Below are 11,234 nucleotides of genomic sequence, written 5' to 3' on the forward strand. Positions count from 1 at the left end.
GCTATAAAACGTTAAAGGGTACATGTAGTTTAGGAGAGGAACAGGTGTCCCAGATTTATTGCTATGGGGTGCTTTGTTCATCAGTTAAACAGAAAGATGTTTTGCTCGAAAGCAGTGTTAACTATTCAAGGGTCTTGCCTAGTTTCAGCTTTGTCACCTGTGGCAAAATGTAGACATTATGATGTATATAATATATAGAGTATATACAGGGAAATTGATTATGAAATATTTACATTAATGTGATTTTATAATAATTCTAAATGACATTTAAAATTTGAATTGTTGAAATGTATTGTTATACGAGATTGCTCAACTTAAACCATTTGATTGCAACGTCATTAAATTATTATTTCGGGGTGGGTGGGGGCACTCGACCTAGAATAAAACATTAAAAACTCCCCGTTTTTACCCGTAGACGCAGTGGACTGTCCGCTTGGCAGGTCAGGTTGTGTACTAACGTACTCCTTTATCCGGTCTTCTCAATTATTTGTGGCGCTGGCAGTTGCCAAGGCCTTGATCGGGAGAACGACGTGAGATTGGACTGACGTAATTGGTTACAGACTCGCAGCCTCTCACTAAAGGTTAACGACGCCAATGATGTGAATCCGCGTTAGTTCCCTACGGTAAATGCTTTCTGTTGATTACAAATCAATAAATAGCAAGAACAGTGTCGATTTAGCGGTCCTCTAAAACAAAGGACTGCAACGGCTGCGCAAGAACAAGAAACTAGGCATCAGTGGAGATTCCTGACCGACACAATATCAGCGGATCTCATTTGTTGTTAACTGGAAAACCAGTGAACAAAACATCCGCTACTGTACCGCGAGACAGACACGGCTACTATTCTCCACTCTGAAAGAGCACGTCCTGTGTAGTCCAACTTGAATCCCCCACCCCCTTACAACTCTTCTAAGCAAGCACACCCCAGTCTCTACGCCTTGTCGTAAAGGATAGGGCTACAAAAACGTCGTCCGATGCTTTTCCATTTACGCGTTGCTGTCTGGATATTGCTCTGTTTTGATTCCGAAGAAAGGACTGGGATCGGGCAATAACCTACTACGTGCCTTTGTTCAGCTGAAATAGGAACGGTAAGTTACATATTTATTTTAACGTGTGGTATTATACGAAATCCATCATGCATTAACCCCGTTCTTCTCGGAGTGAAGAATGCGAGGCGCTTAGCGGTCGTCTATAGCGGAAATCCAATCGTACGCACATCCAAGGTTTCTGAAACAAAGTTGGGTGCATCTAAGCTATTTCGCCTAGGCTACCACATTTTAGAATCGCGACACACTCAACACAATCGCGACGTTATAATGCCTGCATTTTTGTGGTATCTGGCAATTACTGGCTTGATTTAAGAAATCGACAGTAGCTGAATGTATACATTATTTGTAATACTTAGGTGAACACATGTTGTTTTAGGCCAGATTTAAAGTTCCCCTTGTTACCCCTTTCCAGCAGTTTGCCCCCATTTAATCGCGTTGTCCAACATCTAACATGCCATTGATACGTTTGTTTCCCTGTGGCTACTCGTGTCACTCATTCTGCCCTTGGTGTTGGACAGTGAGTATTGGCAGAATTCTCATTTGGCCGATTCATGCGTGATCTCGTTTACGGAATTACCCAATTTAGGCTGCTTTTAATGAGGATGGCATTTAGGCCATTTCCCCCATTGCTGCTGAACGTAACATCAAAGAAAAAGAAAAATTTTACACTTTATCATAATGATGTTGACCATCGTATATAACCAGCGGTTAACGTCGCTCAATGCACACTAGCTAATCATTAACCGTTGCTTGCTCTATTAAGTTTGCACTAGTGGTTATGCTCCAGTTTTCAGCTTTGAATTGCTAAAGAAATATACAATTCTCTTGTTCTGTCTGAAATGAACTGATTATTTCAGTGAATAAGGTCACACGCTGAGGTGGATTTGCAAAACTAGGTAGGTGAAGTTATATAGGTGCAGTTTTTGCAGTAGCTACACAGTGCAGTTCTCACATGGGACAGCGGTCTCCATAGTCTTTGTTAGATTCATTAGGGCGCTTCGTAAATTGACCTGGAGTCAGACGGGCGCTCATCACGACAGGAGTTTCCATCGGTTCACGCGCATCGGTTCACGCGCTGCGGCTCCCTGGCCTGCGGTTCCGCAGAGATGCACAACAACACATTAGGGCACAATGCGCATTCAGCGCCGCGAGACAGAGCACGCGGCCGCAAACGTGTGTAAGGGACGGAGGGGTTTTAACTTAGCGATGAAAATGGGAGCAGACTTACCCGCAAGCAGGGTGTTTTCCCCAGGATGCTGTTGAAGGTATTAATCCTGTTCACAGTCCCTGTTTTTAAACCTGGCCAGGGTTCCTCCAGGCTCTCGCTGACTCTGTGCTCTGCGTCCAGGCTGGAACGGAGGCCATGGAGGTGGGCAGCCTGCCGGTGGAGGTGTGGCGGCTGATCCTGGCCTACCTGGCGCTGCCGGACCTGGGCCGCTGCAGCTTGGTGTGCCAGGCGTGGCGCGAGCTCATCCTGAGCCTGGACAAGACCCGCTGGCGCCAGCTGTGCCTGGGCTGCCCCGCGTGCCGCCACCCCAACTGGCCCAACCGGCCGCAGCTGGAGCCGGCGTCCTGGAGGGAGGCGCTGCGGCAACACACGGTGGCCAGCCGCACCTGGACCCGGCACGGCCCCGAGCCCGGCTCCTCCAGCTGCCTCTACCTGTTCCGCCGCCGGCAGAGCCGCCGGGCCTGGCACGCGGGCCCCGGGCGCGAGCACGAGACCCTCCGGGGGGCGCTGTCCGCGGCGGGACCCTACGACAGGGTGGTGCTGCACCCCGGGGTGTACGAGGAGCAGGCAGAGGTGATCCTGAGGGTGCCCGTGGAGATCGTGGGCAAGGGGAAGCTGGGGGAGGTCACCCTGCTGGCCTGCATGGACCAGCAGTGCCCCACCGCCAGGCTCTGCAACCTGGTCCTCATGCCAGCCTGGTTCTCTCCTGTGGTCTACAAGGTGTGTGCCTGAGCGTAGGGCAAACAGCTTTATGTACCCGTCATGTGATTTACGCACCAAAGCGTCTGTTTATAATACACAGTGAAGTGCTCAGTGTTAAATAAACTCTTAGGGAGTACATATGGTCCCAACTTAACTCATATGTACTCTGTTAGAGTTGAATTAACACGGGACATTTCACTGTGCGGAGGAGAAAGTTCTGGGAGCATCAGCAGTGTGTGATTGCGGCTCATACTCAGAGTGACGTGTGTGTGCTTAAGCTGAGGCGTCGTGTTTGTGTGGCTGTTCCCTGGAGTAGGGGGAGGACCCTGCGCGTGCCGAGGAGGCAGCAGAGAAACAGGCTCCTCTGCTGGGGGGGCTCTGACTGTGACTGGCTGTGGCTCACTTCTCTGTTTCGTGTCCCCCCCCCAGACGAGCTCGGGACACGTGCAGCTTGATAACTGTAACGTGGAGGGGGGCCAGCTGCAGGTGCGAGGTCCCGGGACCTGCCAGGCGCGCTTCTGCTCCTTCGGGCCAGGCAGCCGGGCCCACTTCCAGGGCGTGGCCCTCAGCCTGCTGGACAGCTGCGACTTCTCTGGCAGCGACGGAGCGTCCGTCACCGTGGAGGGCCCGCCCACCTCCGACCGCAACTGGGCCTGCAGACACCTGGCGGCCTTGGCCAGGTCGTCCCCCGCCCCCGCCCCCACCGGGGACCGCCCCCACAGCCCCCACCTCCCCCACGGCCCTCACAGTACCCCCGGTCCCCCCGCCCCCCCTGGCCTGTGGCCCCCGGGGGTGGGCATCACCCTGGGGGAGCTGTGGGGGAAGGGAGGAGAGCGGACGCTGCGGCACTGCAGGGGGCGGGGGGGTGGCGCTTTTGGGGGGGGCACCATGATTGGAGACAGCTGCAGCGAGAGCGAGCCGAGTGGGGAGGAGGAGGAGGAGGAGGAAGAGGAAGGAGAGGCTGCTTTCAACCCGGCGCTCTACAGACTCTCTCACAGTGGCCATGGTCTCTCTCACCTTCTGGAGCAGTTCCCCAGCTCGTCCTGTGCCCCGCACAGCCCCCCCGCTGCCCCCCCCGAACTGCGCACCCTGCAGGAGGAGCTGGAGCAGGACAGGGAGGCGCAGGCTCTGGCGCGGGTGGTCCTGGGGTGCCTGGTGCGCCGCTGTCTGTTCCGGGACGGAAAGGGGGGCGTGCTGGTGTGCAGCCACGGCCACGCCCGCATGGAGGGCAACGTGTTCCGCGGCCTGACCTACGCCGTCCGCTGCGTCCAGAACGCCAAGGTACCACCGCTCTGTGAGTTTGCCGCTGCTCTGCGAGTTTGCCCCTGCTCTGTGTGTTTGCCCCTGCTCTGTGAGTTTGCCCCCTGCTCTGTGAGTTTGCCCCTGCTCTGTGAGTTTGCCCCCTGCTCTGTGAGTTTGCCCCCTGCTCTGTGAGTTTGCCCTCTCTGCCTGCGAGTTTGCCCCCCGCTCTGTGTAGTTTGCCCCCCGTCTGTGAGTTTGCCCCTGCTCTGTGAGTTTTCCCCCTGCTCTGAGAGTTTGCCCCCCGCTCTGAGTTTGCTTGTTTGCTTGATCCCTGCACCAGTACGGTTGGGTTTGCTTAATGTGGATATCATACATACCGCACTCTCTCTGCCTCACGCTGTCCCGTGGTTTGCTCATTCTGACTCCGCCCCTCCCCGTCAGATCGTCATGCTGTGGAACGAGGTGTGCGGCTGCCGTGCGTCGGGCGTGTTCCTGCGCCTCTCAGCAGCCGGCCTCATCGCCGAAAACAACATCCACTCCAACGCTGAGGCGGGGCTGGACATCCGCAAGGGGGCCAACCCCATCGTCCTGGTAACGTCCTGAAATTCTGCACCCAACCCCATCATCCTGGTAACGTCCCGAAATTCTGCAGCCAACCCCATCGTTCTGGTAACGTCTCAAAATTCTGCAGCCAACCCCTTTGTCCTAGTAACGTCCCAAAATTCTGCAACAAACCCCATCGTCCTGGTAACGTCCCTAAATTCTTCAACAAACCCCATCGTCCTGGTAACGCCCCTAAATTCTGCAACTAACCCCATCGTCCTGGTAACGCCCCTAAAATCACTGCAACAGTGGACTGCTGCAGACTCCTGGCAACAGAAACAAATTACGCTGCCAATATATACTCCGTCTGAACAAAACAAAACTACCACACCGGTAAACAAACGCCAAGTGCATTAAAAAGGACGGCAGGCGACTGTAAATATACATAATGGGAAAAAGGATCTGGACTCTCTCAGTTAAATCTGCTTCACTGTCTGGCAGACTCTGAGGGGAGGATTAGTCCAGGTTCAGAAAAGAGCTGAAGCACCTGACCGGAGAGTTTGCCCAGTATTGACCGCACGGATATATTGTGTAATTTATCACAGGGACTAGACTGGATTCTATTCTTTCCCCATAGTTTACAGTGGAAACTCTGTCTCTGTGAACACTGAGCTTGCACTGCTTATTTTAAAATAATTTATTTGGAAAGAAAGGCTGCTTTTTCTTGTCACTGTCAGATTCACGATTTGCTTTCTTCTCTCTGAAGTGTAACAGAATACACAGTGGTCTGCGTTCTGGAATTGTTGTCCTTGGAAACGGGAAAGGTTCCATCCGGAGCAACCAGATCTACGGCAACAAGGAGGCAGGGATCTACATCCTGTACAATGGAAACCCTGTGGTGAGGTGTGTGCAGGGCTGGAGGCTGGTCATGGGGCTTCCAGGAGCTCAAGCCGTCCTGTTTCAGTCACACACTGCACATGTGCTCTCAGCTTGTGAATGCCTTGTCAGGGAACCTTTCCATGAGGGAAAGAAGAAGAGCAGCACATAGTTTTCTTGTCTGGTGGGATTAAAGGCAGGCGCATTTCGATGTGTTTTTCAGCGGGAATCGCATCTTCCAGGGCCAGGCTGCAGGCGTTGCCGTGAATGAGAACGGCCGGGGGCTGATTGTTGGTACGCATCACTTCCTGTGGCCACTTCACTGTGCACGGTCTCTGTGAGGCCGAGCTCTGCTGCACAAACCCTTTCTGAATTCTGCCAGTACACAGCTTATTGTTCTGGTACACAGTTTACTGTTCTGGTACACATTTTACTGTTCTGGTACACATCTTACTGTTCTAGTACACAGTTTACTGTTCTGGTACACAGTTTACTGTTCTAGTACACAGCTTACTGTTCTGGTACACAGTTTACTGTTCTGGTACACATCTTACTGTTCTAGTACACAGTTTACTGTTCTGGTACACATCTTACTGTTCTAGTACACATCTTACTGTTCTAGTACACAGTTTACTGTTCTGGTACACATCTTACTGTTCTAGTACACATCTTACTGTTCTAGTACACAGTTTACTGTTCTGGTACACATCTTACTGTTCTAGTACACATCTTACTGTTCTAGTACACAGTTTACTGGTCTGGTACACATCTTACTGTTCTAGTACAGTTTCCTGTTCTGGTACACATCTTACTGTTCTAGTACACATCTTACTGTTCCAGTACACAGCTTATTGTTCCAGACTGCTTTTATAGAGCATAAATCTGAGCTTCTTCATTATTGATCCTCTCTACTGAACAGCTTGGCCTAGTTCTTTGCAGATTATCACAGATTATCATTTTACAGTTGAGCTAAAATTTAAGTGTATGATAGTTTAAAATATGTCATCTCTGGAAATAAGGTTTTTAAAAATGAACAGTCAGCCTAGAGGAAGGCAGAACTGAGTAATGTCATACCTGCTCCTCCTACCCCACAGAGAATGTGATTTGGGAGAACCAGTGGGGAGGTGTGGATATCAGGAGAGGAGGCGACCCGGTCCTGAGGAACAACTTCATCTGTCATGGCTACTCCGACGGTGTGGTGGTGGGCGAAAGGGGCCGAGGACTCATCGAGGGAAATCACATCTACTGTAGGCACCCTTGCCCCGGATCACAAATATATGATTAGAGTGTTCGTAACTGAACATTCTAATGCTGATGTCACAATCACTACTGGTAACTGAAAGCAGTGGAGTTCTAGAACACTGACTTAGAATAGATAACAGATACATTCCTACGATCACAAATTATATTGTCTGTTACTGAAAGGTTCTGAAAAGTGAGGAATGTTCAGACAGGCTCTTTGGTCTGGGCAGGTAACGGCGGCTGTGGCGTTTGGGTGATGTCCTCCAGCCTGCCGCAGCTCTCGGGTAACCGCATCGCGCACAACTGCGTGTACGGCGTGGCGGTGTTCTGCTGCAAGGACGCCGCAGACGCGGGGGGTGGGGCTGGGCCCGGGGCTGGCTACCTGCTGGGCCACGGAGGGGGCGTAGCGGGGGGGCATGACAACTTCAACGAGGAGGGCGAGCTGCTGGCGTGGGAGAGCGACCTGGACAGCGAGGACGAGCGGCACTCCGCCCACCGACCCGTCAGCGTGGCGCTGCTGGAGGGCAACTACATCGCCCACAACGGAGGTGCGTGGGCATGAGTGTGTGGGCACGGGAGCGTGGGCATGAGTGTGTGGGCATGGGAGTGTGGGCATGAGGGTGTGGGCACGGGAGCGTGGGCATGAGTGTGTGGGCATGGGAGCGTGGGCATGAGTGTGTGGGCATGGGAGTGTGGGCATGAGTGTGGGCATGGGAGCGTGGGCACGGGTCTGTGGGCACGGGAGCGTGGTCATGAGTGTGTGGGCATGGGAGCGTGGGCACGGGAGTGTGGGCATGGGTCTGTGGGCACGGGAGTGTGGGCATGGGTCTGGGCTTGGGAGCGTGGGCACTGGAGCGTGGGTATGGATCGGTGGGCACGGGTGTGTGGGCACCGGTGCGTGGGCACGGGTATGTGGGTATGTATGTGTGGGCACCGGTGGGTGGGCACGGGAGTGTGGGTATGGATGTGTGGGCACCGGTGCGTGGGCACGGGTCTGTGGGCACGGATGTGTGGGTATGGATGTGTGGGCACCGGTGCATGGGCACGGGAGTGTGGGTATGTATGTGTGGGCACCGGTGCGTGGGCACGGGAGTGTGGGTATGGATGTGTGGGCACCGGTGCGTGGGCACGGGTCTGTGGGCACGGATGTGTGGGCACCGGTGCGTGGGCACGGGTCTGTGGGCACGGGAGTGTGGGTATGGATGTGTGGGCACCGGTGCGTGGGCACGGGTCTGTGGGCACGGATGTGTGGGTATGGATGTGTGGGCACGTGTGTGTGGGCACGTGTGTGTGGGCACCGGTGCGTGGGCACGGGTCTGTGGGCACGGATGTGTGGGTATGGATGTGTGGGCACCGGTGCGTGGGCACGGGTCTGTGGGCACGGATGTGTGGGCACCGGTGCGTGGGCACGGGTCTGTGGGCACGGATGTGTGGGCACCGGTGCGTGGGCACGTGTGCGTGGGTATGCATGGGTGAAGCCTCACTCGGCAGCTCTGGGGGGGTGTGTAATTCGGCTCGCTCCCCCTCAGCGGTGGGGCTGTATGTGAAGACCAGCGAGGCGCTCAACGTGGCGGGAAACGCCGTGCACGGCAACAAGGGCGCCGGCGTCTCCGTGCTGCAGAGCGGTCAGCTGACCCGGCTGCTGGCCAACTGCGTCTGCGGCAACGCCCGCGCCGGGGTCGCCGTGGAGATGGGCTGCCAGGTGGAGCTGCGCGGCAACGGTGTCTATGACAACGGTGGCCACGGCGTCAGCTGGCGTGGCGACGGGCAGATCATGGAGAACGACATGGTGGGGAACCGGGGCAGCGGCATACGGCTGGCGGAGAGCGCCGACGTCAAGGTGAGCCAGGCCGGCACGGGGTGTGGGCGCAGCGGGGTGGGGGCGCAGCAGGGTGTGGGCGCAGCGGGGTGGGGGCGCAGCGGGGTGGGGGCGCGGCTGGGTGGGGGTGCGGCTGGGTGTGGGCGCAGCGGGGTGGGGGCGCAGCAGGGTGGGGTGCGGCTGGGTGTGGGCGCAGCGGGGTGGGGGCGCAGCGGGGTGGGGCGCGGCTAGGTGTGGGCGTGGCAGGTTGCGGTGGGTTGGGGGTGTGGCAGGTTGGGGACATGGCTGGGTGCGGGCGTGGCGGGGTGTGGGTGCAGCTGGGTGGGGGTGCGGCTGGGTGTGGGCGTGGCAGGTTGAGGGTGCGGCTGGGTGTGGGCGTGGCAGGTTGCGGTGGGTTGGGGGCGTGGCAGGTTGGGGACATGGCTGGGTGCGGGCGTGGCGGGTTGGGTTGTGTTGAGGGCAGGGCGGGGCGGGTCGCGGATTGAGCCGTGCGGTCTCTCTGGCCTGCCGCAGGTCCTGAGGAACCGGGTCCAGCCGGGGCGTGGCAGCGGCATCGCCGTGCTGGCGCAGGTGAGGGGGCAGGTGCAGGAGAACACGCTGTTCCAGAGCCGGCCCGGCAGCACCAAACCGCTGCTCCACCACGACCCCGCCAACAGCGCCTGTCTGCTGCTCAACAACACCCTGCGCAGCTGCTCCAAGACCAGGCAAGCAGCGCCATGCGAACAGCGCCATGCGAACAGCGACCGGGACCCGCCCGGCTCAGCCCGGCTGTAGCACCGACTTACACCAACACACTTCACTTTAGAGCTTCATCTGGCCCCCTGAACTGGCAGGACTGTGGAATTTCAGTTCCTTACGATAATATAAGGCTGCTAAACCTCTACTCACAGTACTGTTTAGCTGTGTTAAAAATAGCCTCAATCACATATATTTTTAAACCTTGGGAACCTGATAATTAGCATTTCAGGCTTAAAGGTGCGGTATGTAAAATTGTTTCAGAACAACAAACGTAATGGGTGAAACATGCTTAAGCAAAAATATTGAATTCAAAATACAGTTGTAGTGCAGTATCTCTAACTTTCTTGCTGTTTTTTAAAATCTTTGTCACTGTAGCCAGCTAACGCTGACTCTACCTAGCCATCAATACTGCGTCAAACTCAGCCATTTTTTCCATTATCATACTTGCTATAGCCCACAGCTGTAAATGAAAACTATAGCTATGACTATGGCATTGAGTTTCCTACGCATGAATGAGATATGATGCACTGCACTCTCCCTACTGTCCTCTCTCCAGTACTTCGATGTCAGGAAGTGTGTGTGCTATAATGTGTGTGTGTTATAATGAATGTCTTTGGAGGGAGAGCTGAGGGGAGGGGGCAGGAGTTTGTGGAACGTTTCTTTAAAAATCCAGCTCTCTCCTGGTTGTTTCTCCAAACTTACATACCACACATTTAAGTCCCACTTTGAGCAGGAGGGATTTTACGGTGTCAGGGGTTTGTTGTGTTACCTTAATGAGTTTCCTTAACTCATTCTGCTGTGTTCGACTCCCTCTCAGCCAATCAGACACCCTCTGGGCCCTGGAGAACCCCTTGCCACGCCCGCAGCGGAACGGCCAATCAAGCGCAGCCCTGTCTGGCACCCCCGCCCATCACGCCACGAGCGGCAGCATCACCACCAGGGTGGAAAGTGGTTGCCATAACAACAGCAGCGTCCTCTGCTCCATCCTGTGAGCTCCTCCCCTCCCCTGGGTTCTCCAGACACACCGAGTGCTCAGCGCTGAAAGTTCTCAGAACTGCATCCTAACACTGAGGGGAACATGCTGCTGTACAACCATGGAGGCTGCTGGGACTGAGTGTGACTGAATGGACCCTCCCTGCAGTACAGGGGGCTGACCAACCCAATGTTCCAGAACCAAAACAGCTGTGATCAGCATTCTGAGCGTCTGTGACATCACAGATTTGCCAGCATTCTGTATGACTGCATCCCAGGTGTCTGTGACATAGATATGATATCTTTAAACGCTTCTCCATATGGAGTCTTTCTCCTGAAGTGGACTTAGGGCGACTGGGGCGACTTAGCTCAGGAGGTAAGACCGATTGTCTGGCAGTCGGAGGGTTGCCGGTTCAAACCCCGCCCTGGGTGTGTCGAAGTGTCCTTGAGCAAGACACCTAACCCCTAACTGCTCTGGCGAATGAGAGGCATCAATTGTAAAGCGCTTTGGATAAAAGTGCTATATAAATGCAGTCCATTTACCATTTGAAGTGCCCATCGCTGACCTTCGCTGCACCCAGTGAAACGTATGAAATGGTGAATTCCTGAGACGATATTACGAGTCTCATCACTGACTCTTTTCTGAAAAGCTTTTCACCACAGTGCTAAAGGGTGGAGTGGCATCGTTACCAGAAGCCCCTGTGGAGCAAGGATTCCAGCCTCCCACCAATTAAAAATGATTCAGATTCAGGTTTTAAGCAATTTCCCTGTCAAAAAAATCACACATTTGCTCCATTATCAGTAACACGGAGCAGTTTATGTG

The 11,234-nt window shown here is 54.7% G+C and overlaps 1 protein-coding gene across 2 annotated transcripts; it reads left to right on the forward strand.

Annotated features, from left to right (window-relative positions):
* Positions 1–103: 103 nt before the first annotated feature.
* Positions 104–10,948, forward strand: fbxo10 (F-box protein 10). 2 transcript variants are annotated; one of them, XM_064334475.1, is made up of 11 exons: positions 104–1,088; positions 2,357–2,997; positions 3,409–4,260; positions 4,663–4,812; positions 5,531–5,667; positions 5,864–5,934; positions 6,735–6,887; positions 7,113–7,430; positions 8,412–8,722; positions 9,215–9,405; positions 10,257–10,948. In XM_064334475.1, exons 2-11 carry the CDS (start codon positions 2,413–2,415, stop codon positions 10,429–10,431), a joined length of 2,943 nt encoding a protein of 980 aa, XP_064190545.1. In that variant the 5' UTR covers positions 104–1,088; positions 2,357–2,412; the 3' UTR covers positions 10,432–10,948. The 2 variants fall into 2 exon arrangements, with proteins under 2 accessions (XP_064190545.1, XP_064190544.1); XM_064334474.1 differs by having other exon boundaries at positions 2,398–2,997.
* Positions 10,949–11,234: the final 286 nt, after the last annotated feature.

Source organism: Anguilla rostrata, chromosome 5 (assembly GCF_018555375.3).
Source record: "Anguilla rostrata isolate EN2019 chromosome 5, ASM1855537v3, whole genome shotgun sequence".
In the NCBI taxonomy this organism is placed as follows: domain Eukaryota; kingdom Metazoa; phylum Chordata; class Actinopteri; order Anguilliformes; family Anguillidae; genus Anguilla; species Anguilla rostrata.

What these genes read in the sequence shown, in the direction of transcription:
- fbxo10 (XM_064334475.1), top strand. Translation starts at nt 2,413, where the DNA reads ATGGAGGTGGGCAGCCTGCCGGTGGAGGTGTGGCGGCTGATCCTGGCC. An exon ending in TCTCTCCTGTGGTCTACAAG is followed by an intron (nt 2,998 to 3,408) that starts GTGTGTGCCTGA and finishes TCCCCCCCCCAG; the next exon opens with ACGAGCTCGGGACACGTGCA. An exon ending in CGGAGAGCGCCGACGTCAAG is followed by an intron (nt 8,723 to 9,214) that starts GTGAGCCAGGCC and finishes GGCCTGCCGCAG; the next exon opens with GTCCTGAGGAACCGGGTCCA.